Genomic DNA, 21,012 nt, shown 5'->3' with positions numbered 1-21,012 from the left:
TATTTGTTTTAATTAGTGATACCTGACAGTATAATGCACTTGCACTTTGGATACAGCATATATAATGGAGTATAATTTCTTATTCTTCTGGTTTTACATGATATAGATCTCAGTGTAGTTTTAATTTGCAGTTCTCTAATTGCTAGTGATGTTGAACATTTTATCATATATTTGTGGACCATTCATATTTCTTCTTTGAAGTATCTGTTCGGTTCCTTTGCCCCTTTATTGATTGGGTTATTGTTGTTGTTGTTGTTGTTGTTTTTGTAGTTCTTATGTATCCTGGAGATTAATGCTCTATCTGAGGTGCAGGTGGCAAAGATTTTTCTCCCATTCTGTAGGCTCTTTCTTCACATTCTTGATTGTTTCCTTTGCTGTGAAGAAGTATTTTAGTTAAATACCATTCCATTTATTGATTCTTGATTTTACTTCTTGTGCTTTAGGAGTCTTGTTGAGGAAGTCAGATCCTAAGCCAACATGATGTACATTTGGGCCTATTTTTACTTCTTGTAGGCATTTGTCTCTGTTCTAATGCTTAAGTCCTTAAACCACTTTGAATTGAGTTTTGTGCAGAGTAAGAGATAGGGTTTTAGTTTCATTTTGCTACATACGGGTTTCCGTTTTTCCAGCACCATTTGTTGAAGAGGCTATCTTTTCTCCACTGTATGTTTACGGAGTCTTTGTCTAGTATGAGATAAGTGTATTTATGAGGGTTTGTGTTTGTATTTTCTATTCTGAACCATTCATCTTCATGTCTGTTTTGGTGCCAATACCATGTTGCTTTTGTTATATCACTGTGGTATAATTTAAGGTCTGGTATTGTATTGCCTTCTGCTTCACTCTTCTTGCTAAGGATTGCTTTGGCTATTCTGGGTCTTTTATATTTCCAAATGATTTTCATGACTGCTTTTTCTATTTCTATGAAAAACATCATTGGAATTTTTAATAGGAATTGCATTAAATCTGTATAGAACTTTTGATAGTATAGCCATTTTCACAATATTAAATCTGCCCATCCAGGACCATGGAATATCTTTTCATCTTCTCATGTCTTCTTCAATTTCTTTCTTTAGTGTTCTATAGTTTTATTTTCTTTAGTCTTTGTGTGTGTGTGTGTGTGTGTGTGTGTGTGTGTGTGTTGTGTGTGTGTGTGTGTGTAGTTTTCATTGTAAAGATCTTTCACCTTTTTGGAGATTGGTTCCCAAGTATTTTTTTTTTAATGAGGCTATTATGAATGGGGTAGTTTTCCTAATTTCTCTTTCAGTTGCTTCATCACTGATGTAGAGGAACATAATTGATTTATGAGTGTTAATTTTGTATCCTGCCATTTTGCTGAATTCATTTATGAGTTCTTGAAGTTTTCTGGGTCTTCTACAAATAGAATGATGACATCGGCAAATACAGGTAGTTTGAGTCTTTCTTTTCCTATTTCCATCCCTTTAATTTCTTTATTTTGCCTTGTTGCTCTGGCTAGAGTTTCCAGGACTACGTTGAACAGAAGTGGACAGAGATGTCATCCTCGTCTTGTTCCAGTTTTTAGAGGGAAGTCTTTCAATTTTTCTCCTTTTAGAATGATGTTGTCCTATATATGTTAACATATATAGCTGTTACAATGTTGAGGTATTTTCCTACTATCCCTAGTTTTTCTAATGTTTTAAACATGAATAGACACTATATTTTCTCAAATGCTTTTTCTGAATCTATTGAGATAATCATGTGAGTCTTGTCTTTAAGCATATTGATAGAATGAATGTTTATTGATTTCCATATTTTGAACCAAACTTGCATCCCTAGGATAAACCCCACTTGATCATAGCACACATCATTTTAATATGTTTTTGTATGCCATTTGCCAGAATTTTATTGAAAATTTTTGCATCTATGCTCATCAGGGATATTGATTTTAAATTCTCTTTTCTTGATGTGTCTCTGGTTTTGTTTTCAGGGTGACACTAGCTTCATAGAATGGGTTTGGAGGGGTTCCCTCCTTTTCTATTTCGTGAAATAATTTGAGGAGGATTGGTATAAGTTCTTCTTTGAAGATCTGGTAGAACTCCACTGAGAATTCATCTGATCCTGGGTTTTTTTTGTTGTTGTTGATAGACTGGGTTTTTTGGGGTTTTTTTATATTTTTGTCATTATTGATGGACCTTTATTTTATTTATTTATATATATATAAAATATATATATAAATAAATACTATATATATAAATAAATAATATATAAAAATATATATATAAATAAATAATATAAATATATAATATATATATAATATATATATTTATATATTATAAATATATAATACATATATATATATATATATATATATATAGTGCTGAGAATCAAACCCATTGCCTCACACATGCTAAGCAAGTGCTCTATGACTAAGCCAGAGCCCTAGCCTGCTGGTAGGCTTTTGATGGTATCTTCAATTTCATTGCTTGAAATTGATCTATTTAAATTTTCTATGTTGTCCTGATTCAATTGGGGTAGGTCATATGTCTCTAGAAATTTGTCAATGTCTTCAAGAATTTCTATTTTATTAGAGTACAAATTTTCAAAATAGTTTCCAATTATTGTCTGTATTTCATTCGTTTCTATTGTGCTAATTCCTTTTTCATTGCGAATTTTAGTCATTTGAGTTTTTTTCTCTTTTTCTTTGTTAGCTTGGCTAAGGGTTATCAATATTATTTATTTTTTTAAAGAACCAACGTTTGTTTTGTCAATTTTTTGAGTGTTTTTTGTTTCAATTTCATTGATTTTAGCTCTGATTTTAATTATTTTCTGTCTCTTACTGCTTTTAGTGTTGATTTGTTCTTCTTTTTCTAAGACTTTGAGATGTAATGTTAGGTTACTTATTTGTTGACTTTCTAATCTTTAAAAAAAATTTTTTTTTGGTTGTAGATGGATACCTTTATTTTATGTATTTATTTTTATGTGGTGCTGAGGATTGAACCCAGGGCCTCGCATGTACCAGGCAAGCACTCTACCATTGAACTACAACCCTAGCTCTGACTTTCTATTCTTTTATGGAATGAGCTCAATGCAATGAACTTTCTTGTTCCTTTCCACTGCCTTCATAGTGTCCTAGAGATTTTGATAGCTTTTGATATGTTGTATCATTGGTCTCCTTTCCTGTAAGTATTTTTTTATTTTTTTATTTCATCTCTGATTTATTTTGCTAACCATTGGTCATTCAATAGCATATTATTTGATCTCCAACTGTTAGAGTAACTTCTATTTTTTGTTTTATTGTTGATTTCTGATTTCAGTCCATTGTGATCTGATAGAATGCAAGATATTATCTCTGTTTTTTGTACTTGCTAAGAGTTTCTTTGTGGCCTAAGATATGGTCTATTTAAGAGAAGGATTAATGTGTTCCTTAGAAGAAAATATGAATACTCTGAATAGTCATTGATGGATGAAATATTCTACATATGTCTATTAAGTCTAAACTATTAATTATATTTTTAGTTCTATAGCTTCTTTATTTAGTTTTTGTTTAGAGGATCTATCCAGTGGTGAGAGAGGTGTGTGTGTGTTAAAGTCACTTGGAATTATTGTGTTGTGTTCTATTTGATTCTTGAAATTGAGAAAGGTTTATTTGATGTACCTAAATGTTCCATTGTTGGGAGCACAAATATTTGAGTGTTATGTCTTATTGAAGTATAATTGCCTTAAAACATTATGAAATGTCCTTCTCTGTCCCTTTGACAAACTTTGGTTTGAAGTCCACCTTATCTGATATGAGGATAGAAACCCCTGCTTGTTTATGCGATATGAATGATATGTTTTTTCCAATCTTTTACCTTTTGTCTCTGGATGTCTTTTCCTACGAGGTGAGTCTCTTGGAGACACAGCATATTGTTGGGTCTTGGTTTTTAATCCAATCCACCAGTCTCTGTCATTTCATTGATGTGTTTAGGTCATTTACATTCAATGTTATCATGCAGAAATTATTTTTATTCCCTGTTATTTTGATTTATTTCCAATTATTACTTTGTATTATTTTCTCCTTTGATTGACTATTCTTCTAGTGTAGGTTCACCCTTTGCTGGTTTTCACTTTTATTTTTCATTTCTTCTTCATGAAATATTTTGCTGAGAATGTTCTGTAGTGCAGGCTTTCTGGTCATGAATTCTTTTAACTTTTGTTTGTCATGGAAGGTTTTTATTTCATTGTAAATTCTGAAGCTTAATTTTGCTGGGTATAGAATTCTTTGCTGGCATCAAATTCTTTCAGAGCTTGGTATATATTATTCTAAGACCTCCTAGCTTTGAGGGTCTGGGTTGAGAAATCAGTTGAGTTCTGAATTGGTTCCCCTCTAAATGTGACCGGTTGGTTTTCTCTAGCGGTCTTTAAAATTCTATCCTTACTCTGTATGTTAGGCATTTTTCTAATAATGTGCCTTGGCATGGGTCTGCTGTAATTTTGTATATTTGGTGTCCAATATGCCTTCAATATTTTATTTTCCATTTTGTTCTTTAGGCTTGGGAAATTTTCTGATTTTATTTCATTGAAATGATTGTGGTTCTCTTTGGTATATTTCCTTGAGCCTTCATCTATTCTGATAAATCTTAAATTTGGTCTTTTCATGTTATTTCCTATTTCTTAGAAGTCTGTGCAGGGTCTCTTAACATCTTTTCTCCATAGTCAATTCTGTTTTCAAGGTTATATATTTTGTCTTCATTGCCTGAAATTCTGTCTTCCAAGTGATCTAATCTGTTGGTGATGCTTTCCATTGAATTTTTAATTTGATTTATTGATTCCATCATTTTGAGACTTTCTGTTTATTTTGTTTTTTCACAATCTCTAACTCTTTATTGAAGTGATTTTCACTTCTGATATTTTCTCTCTGATTACACTCCTCACATCATCCTTTAAATCACATATTAGTTTAAATATGTACAGCCTGAACTTCTTCTCTGACATTTCTTCCATGTGGTGTTGATGGATTCTGTTATTGAAGTATCTTGATTTGTTTGGAGCAATTTTTTCCCTTGCTTTTTTGTTACTGCCATCTAACAGTATGGATCTAAGACAGTAATGTTTCTACCCTGTGGACTTCTAGTGTCCCTGAAGGTGTCCAGTACCTCACCATTTAGGGGGAGATAACAACCAATGCAAACAATATACAGCATTAAACCAAATAGTTCCTTCTATGATGTGCACAATGTAATTGTCACAATAAATAGAAGTGGTATGATCAATTATTACTTGCAATAAAAATAGTTTGCAAAAGGATTTACAATTTTGAATAGTGGACAGGGAGAGAACAGAAGTGATGTAAGATGTGATGATTATGAAAGTGAATGCAAGAGATAGAAGTAAACAATTAAAGGAGGAGTGTAAGAGAGAATGATAGAGTTTGGCTGTTAGCAGAAGAAAAGAGAGAAAGAGAATCAAGGATAAATGAGAGAATAAAATATATATTATGCAATTTTTTAAAAAAATGAAAATAAAAGAATACAAAACAAAACTGAAAATACTAATCAACATTCTATTCTTCAAAATACTGATCCATGAAAAATAACTGGCTTCAAAAATGCTAGAAATGAGATAAAGACAAATATGAATATCTATAAATGTCCAGGAACAATTAAGTTCACAATTAAACACAGAAAAAGAAAAAATAAAAAAGATCTCACTGAAAAGTTAAAGAATTGTTTCTGTTGGAGTACAGAAGATTCTCAGTTTTCCTTCTCAGCAGAGTTAGATGGGGTGGTTTATAGTGTGATGCTTTCTCCACCCTCAGGGTGGGGTTGCTGGAGTGAGGGAAGTAATTCCATAGGTGGAACTCCTGGAGTTGGGGTTTAGGCTTAGGTAGGTTCCAGATTCTTTACTGAATGCCAGTTGGTCTGGAGATTTTATTTTTTTTTATTGTATACAAATGGGATACATATTGTTTCTCTATTTGTACATGGAGTCAAGGCATACCATTTCTGTAATCATAAGTTTACATAGGGCAATGATGTTTGATTCATTATTTTTTCCCTTCCCCCCACCCCTCCCACCCCTCTTTTCCCTCTATACAGTCCTTCTTTCCTTCATTCTTACCACCCTCCTTATCCCTAACCCTAAACCTAACCCTAACCCTAATGCTAACCCCTCCCACCCCCCATTATATGTCCTCATCCGCTTATCAGCGAGATCATTCGTCCTTTAGTTTTTTGAGATTGGCTTATCTCACTTAGCATGATATTCTCCAATTTCATCCATTTGCCTGCAAATGCTATAATTTTATCATTCTTCATTGCGGAGTAATATTCCATTGTATATATATGCCACAGTTTCTTTATCCATTCATCAACTGAAGGGCATCTAGGTTGGTTCCACAATCTGGCTATGGTGAATTGAGCAGCAATGAACATTGATGTGGCTGTATCTCTGTAGTCTGGAGATTTTTAATCAATGCATCTCCAGGGCCCAGCAAACACCAGTCCATGCTAGAAGACTGCATCCCAGGGATTTTCCCTGGGTTTCACTCATGTGTTGGAGGAGCCAATTCTAACTTCGCTACATCACCTGTGAACCTCAGGTTTCTTGGTCTCACTTTCAGTCTCCAAATTCAACCTTTCCCTCCCCTATCCTTTCAAATTCCCAGACAGGTGTGTCTCTCCCAGTCAGTCCTCCAAACAGCCAGAGTGGAGGGGGAGACTCTTGTAGGTTTCTAGGGCCAGTATTCCCCTATCCAAATCCCTCTTCACATTTTATTTTCTCCTGGTCAGTAGACACACTCTATGTTTGCAGTATAGATTTGCCAGCCTGTATTTCAGGCCAAACTCAGGTTTACCAGGAATTGGCTCCACCAGCTGCCAGTCCCCATGCTGCAGCTACAGAATGGTTCCTTCCTCTGTCCTTTGCAGGCAGCCAGGAGAGATGTGGCCTTTTTCCCCCTACACAAGGATATTGTGTAGCATGCCTTTCAGTTTAGTTGGGCAATGTCTTTCATCTCTAAACTCACCAAACCCAGACATGCCTCAGGCCTCCACTTTGCTCACAGAGGGGCTGCTCTGGATGGTGGTGCTTCTGGCTGTGGCAACAGCTGTGGGGCTGGGGGTTTCTTTCTTATTTTATTATATCTCACCTCAGAGTCCCTGATCTACTTTGAATGTCCAGTATTAAATTCCAATAAAGTCCCCCCACTTTTTTTTTTTTTTTTTTTTTGCTGATAAGTTGCCTATCTGCTTTCTTGGTTTCATGCCACAGAGCAGTCAGGAAAGTGACCTTTATTACACCATCTTGATACCACCTATTTTCTTTATCTTTACTTTTCTGATATAGGGGTAACAAACCAACTCACCACCTGTTTCTGTAAATGAAGTTTACTAAAACCCAGCTATGCCCACTAATCATGGTCCTTCTGCAGTACCACAGCAAAATTAAATGACTGTGACAGAGGTGTTACAGTCTACTAGATGACAATATTTACTATCTGGCCTTTTACCAAAAACATTTGCAAACCCCTTCTCTAAAAGATGATTATTTCTACACAGAATTAGCTCAAATGGTTATCTCATTTTATAGCATATGGGGCAGTGGTTATAAGCACAATACTGGAGCTAGATTGTCAGGTTTGTGTCCTTGCTCCACATTTAAGAAATAGTTGAGCTTCTGTAACTCATTTAGCCTTTCTGTGCCTTTTTTTCCTCATCTGTAAAATAGGAAAAATAATAGGGGGAAGAAAAGATGGTAGAATGAGACAAATATCATTACTCTGTATACATGTATGATTACACGAATGGTGTGACTCTACCTCGGATACAACCAGAGAAATGAAAAGTTGGACTCCATTTGTATACAATGAATCAAAATGCAATCTGCTGTCATGTATAACTAAATAGAACAAACAATAAAAAAAGAAATAATAATAATATCATCCCCACAAGCCTTGATGAAGATGGGGTAGACTCTGTGATGTATCTCCAGATCTTCCTTCAAAAATGAATGACTTATTCCTTCAGTCATTGGGAGTTCTGCCAGTAGACAGCTCTCAGTTGCAATGGAAATACAAATTTAAGGAGGAAAAAAAAATAGAATAATGTAAAATTTCCTACAATTAAAGAACATTTTATTCACAAAAATTTTAAATGAATGATAGAATCTCTCACTAAGGTATTTAAATTTATTTGGATTATGTTTTAAGTTTTACTTTTCAAAATAAATATTTAAAATGTATTAGAAATCATATCCTTGGTAAGTACATAAATTTTTTATGATATTATTAGTTGTTATGCCAAGGATATGTGAAGAAGTACACTGATTTAGACAATTTGTTTGGAGTCTGCAAGAAGATGAATATTTTAAGATAAAGTAACATAGACCTTTAGTTTTTTTTTTTTCCTGAAACCTTTGTGAAAAGATTAAAAATTGCCTGAGCCAGGTCATGTGTTTACAGGGCCTTAATTTCAGCTTAAGGCCCCTTGGCCTCAATCTATGAATAAATCTTGCTCTCAGGTACAGACTACTTTTCTGCACGTGGACATAAAGGGAATGGGATAAGGCAGCCACAGAGATAAAGTTTTCTTTTCTTTTCTTTTTTACAAGAACATAAACACATTCTGGATCACCACAACAAAAATGAAGATACTTAAACACCTTGTTTGGGACACTGTTTAAATTCTAAAAGAAAATATTAAAACCAAACTACAGCAATTCAGGGATTCATTATAAAAACGCATTTTTGTAAAACCAAACTAGGATATCCTCATGTCAATCTGTCAAATTCTCTGATATGTTGCCAGGCACAGCAGTGCACGCCTGTAATCCCAGTAGCTCAGGAGGCTGAGGCAGGAGGATGGCAAGTTCAAGGACAGCCTCTGCAATTAAGTGACACCTGCCTCAAAATAAAAAATAAAAAAGGGCTGTGAATATGGATCAGTGGTAGAGCACCCTAAGTTCAATTCCCAGTATAAAAAAGAAAATTCTCTAATACAGTTTAAGCTTTCTGACAAATATAATAAACCCACTCTCCCACTCAGTATATTTGAAAACATTATGCAGCAGGTGCTAGAGGAAATCAAAAGTGCTGTATTAAAAGTTGCTGCCCATGAAGAATGTGGTTGAGTAGAAAAGGGGAGTCAGTTTCCAAGAAGAATGAAAATGTCACTCATTCCTATAAGGGGCTTTCCAGTGCAAGGAACTGAGGAGGATAACATGGAAAGACCATGCTTTTGCAAATCTTAGGTGAAAGAGGTAGAGAAAATGAAATTTACTGGGAGGAAGTATGTAGAGTACAGAAAGATTATTTTAAGATGTATTCAACAAATATCATTGGGTATATACTCTGTGCTATGCACTGTTTTAGAACCTGATAATTAAGTAGAAAATAAAATAAACAAAGACCCTCTGTTAGGGAATATGCCAAGCCCCTAAAATGGGCACAAGCCAATAATTTTAAGAGAACAAAGTTTGTTTTCTTTTTGAAATGGTCCAGGGGAGTGGGCAAATAGCTCAGTTCGCAGAGCACTTGCCTTCCATGTGTACAGACCGGGTTTTGAATCCCTGGCACCTCAGAAAACAACTTGGTGACTCCGAAAAAAAAAAAAAAAAAGGTCCAGAAACTTGTAGTTGATCCAAGGCCAAGGGAGGAGGTACTTCAGCCTCCCCAAGTAGACTGGGACTTAGGCTAACGGAACAGCTTTTCCTTTCTTACTAGATAGCTCCCATTTCTAATTATTTCTTTTTACCATTTGCCAGACAGTAGGAGGAGAGAAGAAGAAATGGATACAAGAAGCTTCCCTTTTAAGGGACATGATCCAGGTCTACTGGCCTCTCACTGGCCACAATTTTTTTTAATATAGCTATAAGTAGCTGAAAGGGAGACCAAGGAATATCTTCCTTAACTGTGTCACCAAGTACACTGTTAAAACTAGGAGGTGTAGGTATGTCCACTTATGAAAACAAAACAAAACAAAACAAAACAAAACAAACAATGAAAAGGAGCCACAAGCAGCCTATATTCTGGAAGAAGACAGCTATAGGTAAGGAAAGAGATGACTGTGTATAAAGGAAGTTGTGTTAAGTCTTATCAAGGCAATTATGGCAGAAAGGAGCCCATTTGTATGTATTCTGTGACAAGTGAGCAGTGTCTTGAATAAAGGGAGAATATAAGTCTTGCAGATTTCTGCTAAAGAGCATTCCAGGCAGAGGGAACAGCTAGTGCAGAGGTGTCAAGGCAAGAGCACCCTTGCCATGTTCAAGGAACAGCCCAATCACAAGGACAGAAGACAAACGAGAAGAGACTAATGATATGGAACCAAGTCAAGAGATTATTTCAAGAGGAAGGAAGTATTTGAGTGTTAAAAGCTGCAAGGGGGAAGCTTTGGTCATTGGAACTGTAAGTATGAAGGTCACTGTGACCTTTACAAATGGCACAGTGACTGAAAGATTGAGGAGAATGAATTGTGGGGAAACATGGGGAAATAGGATTAGAGAGAGCAAGTATGGTCCTCTCTTGAGAACACTGAAGTGAGCACATGAAGGTAAAGAACCAGTAGAAATGAAGAGGTCGCATGTATATGGAAGAGGAGAAAACCAACGGTTGCCAGGCCTCAGAAAAGGAGAAATATATGAGGCTCCTCCCATTTCTCTATGGCAGTTAGAAGATACAAATGGGAGTGAAGGAAGAAGTTGGAGAAGGGAAAGAAGTAGGGCGAGGCTGTAAGGATTCCTACCTAATAGTTTTTTGTTTGTTTGTTTGGTTTTTGGTTTTTGTTTCTTTTCTTTATGACAGAGAAGGCAAAGTCATCTCATCTCATGAGATTAAGGAGACAGGTTTCCTCATCTCTGTATGGCAGGGGTGGATAAGCTAGACATTTGTATTGATCTGAGATGGTGTGAGGGAACTTGGGGACAAGGCCCAAATCACTGAGAAGATTCAGCAAGATGGTATTGAAGTGATGAGTCCCATGGTATCTTTCCTCTGTCAGCAAATGATTTGGGCACTGTGATGTGGTGTAAGGTTTACCACATATGGGTCATTTGAATATAAGCATCCACAGTCAATCTGATAATCCAGAAAGTTAATCAAAGGCAGACAGCCCATACAGTTAGGGACCCTGGACAAAAGAATGATTCACGTTTTTGGGAGGCACTGAATGGGATCTGGAACATTTCATCACTCTACTCTGAAATTAAAAACTTATGAATTGCTTATTTCTGGAATTTTCCATGTAATATTTTCAAACCTCTGTTGCATGGGTGTGTGTAACTGAAAACCTGGAAAGCAAAACCACGATAAGTGGAGGTACTACTGTAGCTATTGCTATCCCTCCTCCCTGCCCCAGCACTTGCTGTTTCTCAGCCATGGAAAGCTCTTCTCTTCCAGGTCTCTAGACTTGCACCCTTTCCTGGCTAATCCCATTCATATTCCGCGTTCTTCTCATCCTAGTGCTCCTCAAGGAAACTTCACTGACCACCCACCCACACTGGGCCGCAGTCTCTCTCATGTAGCACTCTGATGGTTTATTTCTTACAGGGCTCAGGTCATTTAATTCCACCTAGCATTCCAAAAAGGTGGTGGGTACTCGACAGGTGCTCAAGACTAGTTTGTGGAATGATGAAAGGGTGAATACATCATGAACCCCAAACCTTGGCTTTTCTACTACATCTCCCACAATAATTTTTAATAGAAATTAAAATTGATCAGAGTAGTTAATATAAGGTACTTGAAAACCACAGGAGCTCCAAGCAGCAGCCCCAACTCCGCACACACTGATTGCAGGGTGCGGGCGGTGGCTCCTGTGGGCGGGACCCAGGGGCGGGGCCTGCGGGGAGGCCGGGCGCTGGGGCGGAAGGCCGGCCTCCCCGGCACGGGCTCCGCCCCAGGGGCGGGGGAAGGGCGGAGCTCGCGGGCGGGACACGCCCCTTCGGGGGACCCAGAAGTGGTGTGGGATTTGGGTCCCAGCGCTCTCAGGTCACGCGCCGCGCGCGGCCGCCATCTTGCCCGCGTCCAGCTCCCGCGGCGGGAGGGGCGGCGTTCAGGCCGGAAGTGGCCGTGGGGCTACGCGCTGCCACCCCAGGTCAGTGAGTACTACCCCGGCCGCTTCTATGCCCTCCCTGCGCCGGGGCCGCCGCAACGGCCCGGTAGAACCCAGTTGAAAGGCCCAGGCGAGCGCCAGCCGCGGCGCTGCCTCGGGTCCTCCGGGTAGTCGCGTTCCGCGCAGGGTGATGATAACCGCGAACGGGGCTGGCCGGACCCTCCGTGGGGACACCGGGGCCGCGCTGCAGCCTCCGCCGGTGCTGGTCCCAGCCTTCGAGGAGAGGCTCAGCCAGGTGTCTGGAGCGTGGAAGTCGCCCTCCGATTCCAGGTTTACGGGGAATAGCAATGTGCCCTGTTCCGGTTGTGCCCTATTAAATACTTCTTGAAGGGCTTCTCACCCTGTGAGCTCCATTCTCTTCAAACACGGTAGTGAAAATTCCTGAGGAGGATGAATAAAGCCTCTTTGCTAAATTGCTTAGCAAATGATGGCTTTTGCAGGCCTTTTGCATAACTATATTTTAAGGGAAATTTGTATATGTGCAGTGCATCTTGAAGATGGCAATACTGGAAATATCTTGAAATCTCTATACAGTAATTTGCAAGATAAGAAAAGTAGGACACAACAACAAAAGCATGTGATTGCATACTTTGTATTACTGTAGTGTATTGGACTGCTTTGGGTGCTCTAGGTGTAAAAGAACATCGGCTTTCCAAGACTTGGCATGAAACAAAGTTCTCAGTAATAATCTTTACGCTAATTGTGTATTGAAAGGATAATGTTTTTGATGTGTTGGATTAAATAAAAAATTTTAAAATTCAACTTCATTAATTTTGGTTTTTAAAGGTGGCTGCTACAGAATTTTAAGTCATATGACTAACTCCTTGTTTCTGTTTGTTAGTGCTGTTAAAAATGCTCTGGTAATGAACTCTGGCTCAGTATGGCTTTTCTTTGCTGAGAAACCATTGAAGGAAGTGATAACTTGTTAAATTCGAAGGTGAGAATCTAAATGTAAGCTGTAATTATTGCACACTCCACCCCCTCTGCACCTGATTTTTCAGTGTCTCCATCGTTTGAAAACATTAATTTCCAGGGCTTTATAAGCAAATGGTAATGATAAGTAACATCTGTGTGAAGCTAAAAGCTCATCTCATTTGTTTCTAACAACTTTGTAAATAGAAATAAGATAGGTTACATCTGTTTCATGGTCTTAAATTATTAAAGAGACTTATTAGGGTCTAAGCTGGTGAGGGGCTGAAGGCTGAGTCCAGGTTGTTTTCTTTGCTTCCACCAGGTACCTAGTTGTATGTGTGTTTATTAACAAAGATCCATCTATATTGTGTATTGAATTTCTTAATAGGGTGTTTACAGATGCAGCTCTCTTTACAAGGCCAATTTCATAATGTGCAACCTGTATAGGAGCATAAGGCCCAGCATTTACAGTGGGTCACCATCATGAAATTTTAAAAAATTTTTTCTAGTAAGGGGTTCCTGCATATTTTTGCCCTGAGCCTTGCAAGTTACATAGCTGATCCTTTTCCTATGCAGTAGTCTAGGATGGAAGTTTAGAATCCTTGGAAAAGAGCCCGAACATCCTTATTCCCACACAAAATGAAAAGAATTTTTTTAGTTTCTTTCTATCAGGTTCTGTGCTTCTATAAGTTACTGGAATCAGCTTTGTTGATGGTGATATAAACATTTTAATGTATAGCATCAGAAAAAATGCTGATAATTTTCCATTGAAAGTCATGTAAATAAATTTTTTTAAAATTGTAGCACACTTCCCATTTGTGTTTTTGAGATGGATTTTTCCATGAGGCATCTAGTTTTCTTACCATAGACCATGTCTTTAAAGACCTGGGTTCTGGAATGGAAGCCTACATAAAAAGTATGTTACTTAAGTATTTATCTTTCAATGAGATAGAAAGATGGAACACATCTCAGGATATTTCCAGTTAAGAGACTTCCTGTTGTGAGAGTGTCAGTATGATTTCTCACTTGACAGTATCTGGTCCTTCTGGCTGTCTGAGCTACTTTCTGTTACACAAGGTACCTCTTTCTTTATTGTCAGACTTTCAAATTCCTTTTAAGATTGAATTGTACTTCATCACTAGATTGCAGATTTCATTAGACCAGGGACTTTATCTGCCCCTGTTTATTGCTGTGTTCCCAGCATTTAGAATGGTGCCTGGAATATAGAAGGTGCCCAATCACCTTCTATATAATAGGCCTATATAGAATAGGCCGTGTTCAGTGGTGCACACCTTTAAGCCCAGCAGGTTGGGAGGCTGAGGCAGGAGGACCCAGAGTTCAAAGCCAGCCTCAGCAACTTAGCAAGGCCCTAAGCAATTCAGTGAGACCCTATCTCTAAATAAAATACAAAATAAAGGGCTGGGGATGTGGCTCAGTGGTTAAGTGCCCCTGAGTTCAATCCCCATTACCAAAAGAAAAACAAAACAAACAAAAAAACAGTTGCAGAATAAATTAAAAACAACGTATTAGAGCAATCATCTTAAGATGACTCACTTTGAGGCTCTTGCCCATCATTGGAACCATTTATGACAGTGGGCACTTTGCTTGTAACTTGGCACCAAAGTCTATTCAAAAGAGGAGTAGAAGAGGGTAGAAACATGAAGGAAGGAATTGGTAAAACTTGGAAATAGCAATTATTACCTATTCAGGTGCCAAGCACTGTGCTGGGTACTATAAGTATAATGAAAACAAGTATTTCACCTATTCCTGTGGAGCTTATAATCTAGTAATAGAGATAGAGGATTTAAAGAGAAAGAATGCTGTTCAATAAGAGTACCTGTCTAGGAAGAACGTAGTGGTTGATATAAAAGTTGAACAGGTGTTATTTTGGCCAAGAAGAGTGAACAGTGTTTCAACCAGCAGGAGCATCATTGGCAAAGTTATAGTGATGAGGGTGAGGGGTAGAGTCTAGGAACTAAAAAGAATAATGTAATTTGAACACTGAGGGCAAGAATAGTGGTTTGTTAAGAGACCAAAGCAACAGGTAGAAAAAGATAGTAAGAGTTTTGTAGGTTAGATGTGTAACTGGTTGAATTTGTAAAAAGATTATTCTGGTATTCTGTAAAGGGAATTTCTAAAGAATCAGTAGAAAGATGAATAAAAGAATTGCCTAATCAGCACCACAGATCAGATATGTTATACACCTTAACATCTTATAGAGTCAGTCTGCGACTTGAGACTATCCTGTCTAGTAGCACTTGGCAGCCTGGGTGGAAGAGAGAAGGTAAATACTTGGCTTGATCTAGGATTAGGGAAAGGCAAACCCAAAAATGGAAGAGAAATGAACAAATTGAAGGTGTTATTAAGAATATAATTGAAATGATTGATCCTGCACTTCAGAAATGTTAAGTAAATAAAGTCACTATAAGAATTCTTAAATGTTTTTCCTAGTCACCTAAATTATATGAGCCTATGAAATTCTAGACTGGGAATTCCTGACTAAAACTCTGCAAGATCAAAAAGCTAAAGAATTATGTTTGAATTGAATTACTTTATATAGCTTTATTAGGACTCTGTGTCAGGCTTTATATCTGATACTGGGAATAGAGATGAATGAACTTGACAATCTGGTTTTACAGATAACAATCATAATGAAGATTATAAATGTGTATGTTTTAGTCAGGCTTTTGTTGCTGTGAAAAAATACCTGAAGAAAGAAACTTAAAGGAAAGATTTATTTTGACTCACTCTTTCAGAGGTTTCAGTCCTTGTTCAGTTGACTTCATTACTGTTGGCCTCTGATGAGGCAGAACATCACCATAAAGAAGGTATGGGGAATCAGAGGTGCTGATTTCATGGCAGCCTGAAAGCAAAGAGGAGGAGGCTGGGAATGAGATATAACCCCCAAGGGTATGTCCATAAGGACCCACTCACTTCAACTAGATTCTACCTCCTTGTCTTCACTATCTCCCAGTAGTTCATTCACGTTGTGAATCCATCAATGGATTAGGCCATTGATGATGTTTAAACTCTCATGATCCAGTCATTTCCTAAAAGTCACACCTCTGAACAGTGCTACACTGGGGACCAAACCTTTAATACATCAGCCTTTGGGGAACATTCCATATCCTAACTATAAAGTTATTCATTTTGAATCCAAATTATTACTGCTTGCTAACCTCAGAAATATACATTTATTTATAGGCAGGCTTTATTATTAAAACATCAGTTTTGACTATACCATTTTTGTGCTCAAACTGTTAGAACACTTTTTAAAAGTCATGTATTCATTGGAATATATGATTGGAAACTAAGAGCCTTTAATTATCACTTCATTCAGTTTCCCATAGTGTAATGTGTGTGTACTGATGGTGATAAATGGGATGATTTTAGATAAAACACAAGTATGCTTAATAGTTATATATTTATTTTAGTTTGGAAAAAAAATATTAGCACATTATATCCATTATTTATGGAACTCATGATAAGATTGAAGTTGATTTTGAGATTTTAAAAAGTTAGTTTAAAGAAAAATATTAACCGTATTGGTGATGCATGAGGTTTGGGAAATACTGATCTAAATCAACTGTTACATAGATGAGAACATGAAACTCCCCTCCACATATACAGCAGTTTTCTCAAGTCATATAACTAAGGTACAGCAGAGTTAGGAATAGAATTCAATCATTCCAGTGTTCATAAGTTTGTAAGTATGTATAAGAAGTAATGTAAGGCTGCCTTTTACTAATAGTTGAAGAAATCTGTCTTGGTATCATATTGTACTTTTAAATTTGTATTGTTCATAATGGTGGCCACATGTGGCTATTTATATTAAAATTAGCTAAAAGTAAGTAAAGTTTAAAATTCAGCCAAGCTTGGTGGCACATGTCTGTAATCCCAGTTACTAGGAAGGCTGAGACAGTAGGATCTGGAATTCCAGGCCAGCTTAGACAGTTTATTGAGATCCTATCTCAAAAATAAAAATTAAAAAGGACTGTAGCTCAGTGGTAGAGTACTTGCCTAGCATGCATGAGTACCAAAAAAAAAAACCACAAAAAAGCCAAAATAAATCCAAATCAGCCACATTGCTAGTGCTCATTAGTTACATATGTGGCAAGTGATTACCTTATTAGACAATATAGGTACAGGGCATTTCAGTCATTAAGGAAAGTTCTGTTTGGCAGTACTGCTGTAATTACTTAAGAGCATGATTCATAATGCTTTTATGTTTCCCCCTTCAAAGGAATGGTACTTATTAATTTGCTCATGACAGTGAAGTTAATATAATCCTTAGGTTAAATTGAAGGTATAGTAATAGTATGATTAAGATAATTGATCATGGGAAATAAAACCAGGAGGGGGATTCTCAGATTCATGCTAGTTCATTTTATTGGAGGAAGTGGTTTATCAATAACTGTTATCTTGTATTGCAGAAGGTGGAGAGAAGAAATACAAATATACTGAAAAGGAGGATAGTTAACATTGAGATTTTTGTGACTTTCTGAATAGTTTGTTCAACTTAATAATTGTTTTTTATTATTTTGAATCTTTTTATTTTCAAACTCTTTTTAGTGAATGGACCTGACTAAACTTTTTGAGCATATCAGTAAACATGAGTGGTACAAAACCTGATATTTTGTGGGCACCACATCAGGTTGATAGATTTGTTGTATGTGACTCAGAACTGAGCCTTTATCATGTGGAATCTACTGTGAATTCAGAACTCAAAGCTGGATCTTTGCGTTTATCTGAAGACTCTGCAGCTACATTACTATCAATAAATTCAGATACACCCTATATGAAATGTGTTGCATGGTATCTCAATTATGATCCTGAGTGTCTTCTAGCAGTTGGACAAGCAAATGGTCGAGTTGTACTTACAAGTCTTGGTCAAGATCATAACTCAAAGTTCAAAGATTTGATCGGAAAAGAATTTGTTCCAAAGCATGCAAGACAATGCAATACCCTTGCATGGAATCCATTGGATAGTAACTGGCTTGCTGCTGGTCTAGATAAACACAGAGCTGACTTTTCAGTGCTGATATGGGATATCTGCAGCAAATATACTCCTGATATTGTTCCCATGGAAAAAGTGAGACTTTCAGCAGGTGAAACTGAAACAACATTATTAGTAACAAAACCACTTTATGAATTAGGACAGAATGATGCTTGTCTCTCTCTCTGTTGGCTTCCACGAGACCAGAAACTTCTCCTTGCTGGTATGCATCGTAACCTAGCCATATTTGATCTTCGGAATACAAGCCAAAAGATGTTTGTAAATACTAAAGCTGTTCAAGGGGTGACAGTAGACCCATACTTCCATGATCGTGTTGCTTCCTTCTATGAAGGTCAGGTTGCAATATGGGATCTTAGAAAATTTGAGAAGCCAGTTTTGACTCTGACTGAGCAACCAAAGCCCCTAACAAAAGTAGCATGGTGTCCAACTAGGACTGGTCTGCTTGCCACTTTAATAAGGGATAGTAATATTATTAGATTGTATGATATGCAGCATACACCCACTCCCATTGGAGATGAAACTGAACCTACAATAATTGAAAGAAGCGTGCAACCTTGTGACAATTACATTGCTTCCTTTGCATGGCATCCAACAAGTCAAAATCGAATGATAGTTGTAACTCCCAACCGAACAATGTCTGACTTCACTGTTTTTGAAAGGATATCTCTTGCCTGGAGCCCAATTACATCTTTAATGTGGGCTTGCGGTCGTCATTTATATGAATGTGCAGAAGAAGAAAATGATAATTCTTTGGAAAAAGATATAGCAACAAAAATGCGTCTTCGGGCTTTATCAAGGTATGGACTTGACACAGAGCAGGTGTGGAGAAACCATATTTTAGCTGGAAATGAAGATCCACAGCTCAAATCACTCTGGTATACTCTGCACTATATCCTTTACATTGTGAATTTTTGAGGTAATTGGGTAGAAATGTTCTTAAAGTTTCCTGAAAGGTCAGTCTTTATGCTGAATGTTTTCTATGCAGATACAGGTTACATAATATTAAAGTTATAAAGCAAAATTGTGCAGAACTCAGGAACTTGAAATACTGCTTTTTAGATTATATAGAAGCAATAAAAGCATACAAAAGAGTAGAACAATCTTATTTGCATGAATGCCTATTTTGAATTGGCTCCTAATCAAATTTAGTTTTGAAATATTTTATTATACATCATCACTAGTATTTCCTATGCATTTAAATACTTATGAAGCAGTATACAGAAGATATGGATCAGAAATCTCCAGGCAACAAAGGATCATTGGTTTATGCAGGAATTAAATCAATAGTAAAATCATCTTTGGGTAAGAAAATTCCATTTTACTTTCTTGAATATGTTTATGTTTGTATGCTTATTTTTTCCCCCATCATTTGGTTGAAAGTAAGTAGTTATTTTAGGATTATGTACATAAATATCCTTCTGTTTTTGTTTTCTGATTAGATATTTTAGTGAGTTATTAAGTTAAACACATAAATGTGTTTATATCCAAAATCCTTTTGGGAGGGAATTTTAATTTTTTTTTAGTTATTGGACCTTTATTTTTTATTTCACTTAATTTTTACAACTACAATGTGAGATAGTGTTAATCCATCCAGCAAATGTTTATCATGTGCTGTGTGCCAGAATTTGTCATAGGAATGGGAGAAACCATCTACAGGGTGCCTTTCCTTATGGAGATTGAGCAAGATCAGTATCATCTCTTCTCTTGAAGAATCTGTATTTTAGTTCAGAATATGGACAAGTAAACAGGCAGTTATAATATGAGGAAAACATATAATATATAAGAAGAATTCTAGCCAGGCATGGTGGTACACACCTGTGATCCCACAGACTCAGAAAGTTTAGGCAAGGAGAATCACAAGTTCAAGGCCAACCTCTGCATCTCAGGAAGATCTTCAACAACTTAGCATGACACTGTCTCAAAAAATAAAAAAGACTGAGGATATATTTCAGGGGTAAAACACCCATGGGTTCAAACCCTAGTACCAAAAAAGAAAAGAGAGATAATTCCTTATCTGATGGTGAGGATTAGAGGTTTCCTGGAGGAGGTAAAGGCAATGATAAGGTCCAGATAGGGAGCATCAGATGCAGTAAGCCCAGAAGGAAAAGCATGGCACAGTTAGTATGGCTGGAACAGAGTATGAGGGATGAAGTGAAGAGAAAAATAGAGGCTAGAAAAGTAAGCAATGGACTGACTCAGGAAGGACTTAGAAATTTTGTTAAGGATTTAGGGATATTTATCATCCTGTAATGGAAGGAAAGCAAGGAAGGATTTTAAAGGGTAGTTACAGAATTGGAGTTGTGTTTTAGAATTTACTCTGTGTAGAATAAATTAGAAGGCAGATCAAGATCAATAGTAGGGATAGAAAAGGCAAGAGGTGATGGTGCCCTTATCAAAGTTAGTGGCAGAGGCTAGAGAAATATGGGTAAATTAGAGAATGGGACAAAATTTAATGATTAATTGGATAAAAGGGATAGAGAAGACAGTAAAAGATGGCACATATGTGTTTAGTTTGGGAAACTAGTTGATTCTCGTACCAGTTAATTAAGATAGGAGTAACCCAGAAGGAGTGAGTTTGAGAAGAAAAGGTTTATTTTAAAGTAAGTTGAAATTCAAACAACTAATTAGAGATGTTCCATGGGCAATGGGATATGAGTCCAAAGCTCATGGAAGGAATATAACTAGAGAAAAGAGGTTAGAAATAATGATATTTGATGGAGTCGATGAAACTGTTCAAGGTAAGAAAAGAAAGAAATGACTTAAAGGAAACAGGAGCAGTGAAGGGATAGGACAAAGACCAGAACCATATATTCACGTGGATGAGGAAAAAGAGAAGTCAGTTGTGCAGTGCTCCATGCTTCAGATCGAATCAAATAAGAAAAGTACTAAAAAGTACTGGATCCAGGAATAGGAGAAAGCTTCAGTGGTGATGTGCACAGCAAATTGCAGATGGATTAGAAATGTAGAAGAGGTTGAAGAAATGAAGTCATCAATTATAAATAATCCTTTCAATAAGTTGGACTGTATAAAAGGATAAAATGG

At 36.9% G+C, this 21,012-nt stretch overlaps 1 protein-coding gene across 5 annotated transcripts in view; it reads left to right on the top strand.

Moving 5' to 3' along the window:
• The first annotated feature begins 11,888 nt into the window (after positions 1–11,888).
• Mios (meiosis regulator for oocyte development) overlaps positions 11,889–21,012 on the top strand; it is a 32,433-nt gene continuing 23,309 nt past the window's right edge. The window contains exons 1-4 of one of the 5 annotated variants that reach the window (XM_047562324.1): positions 11,889–12,023; positions 12,883–12,978; positions 17,526–18,859; positions 19,174–19,272. In XM_047562324.1, coding sequence (XP_047418280.1) covers positions 17,566–18,859; positions 19,174–19,272 — 1,393 coding nt within the window. In that variant the 5' untranslated portion in view covers positions 11,889–12,023; positions 12,883–12,978; positions 17,526–17,565. Of the gene's footprint in view, positions 12,024–12,049; positions 12,312–12,882; positions 12,979–17,386; positions 18,860–19,173; positions 19,273–21,012 lie in introns of those variants that run through there. The other 4 variants (XM_047562325.1, XM_047562327.1, XM_047562328.1 and 1 more) reach the window with 4 other exon arrangements.

Source organism: Sciurus carolinensis, chromosome 8 (assembly GCF_902686445.1).
Source record: "Sciurus carolinensis chromosome 8, mSciCar1.2, whole genome shotgun sequence".
NCBI lineage: Eukaryota > Metazoa > Chordata > Mammalia > Rodentia > Sciuridae > Sciurus > Sciurus carolinensis.
The sequence above is the reverse complement of the archived record's forward strand: the minus strand, read 5'-3'. Positions and strand labels throughout refer to the sequence as shown.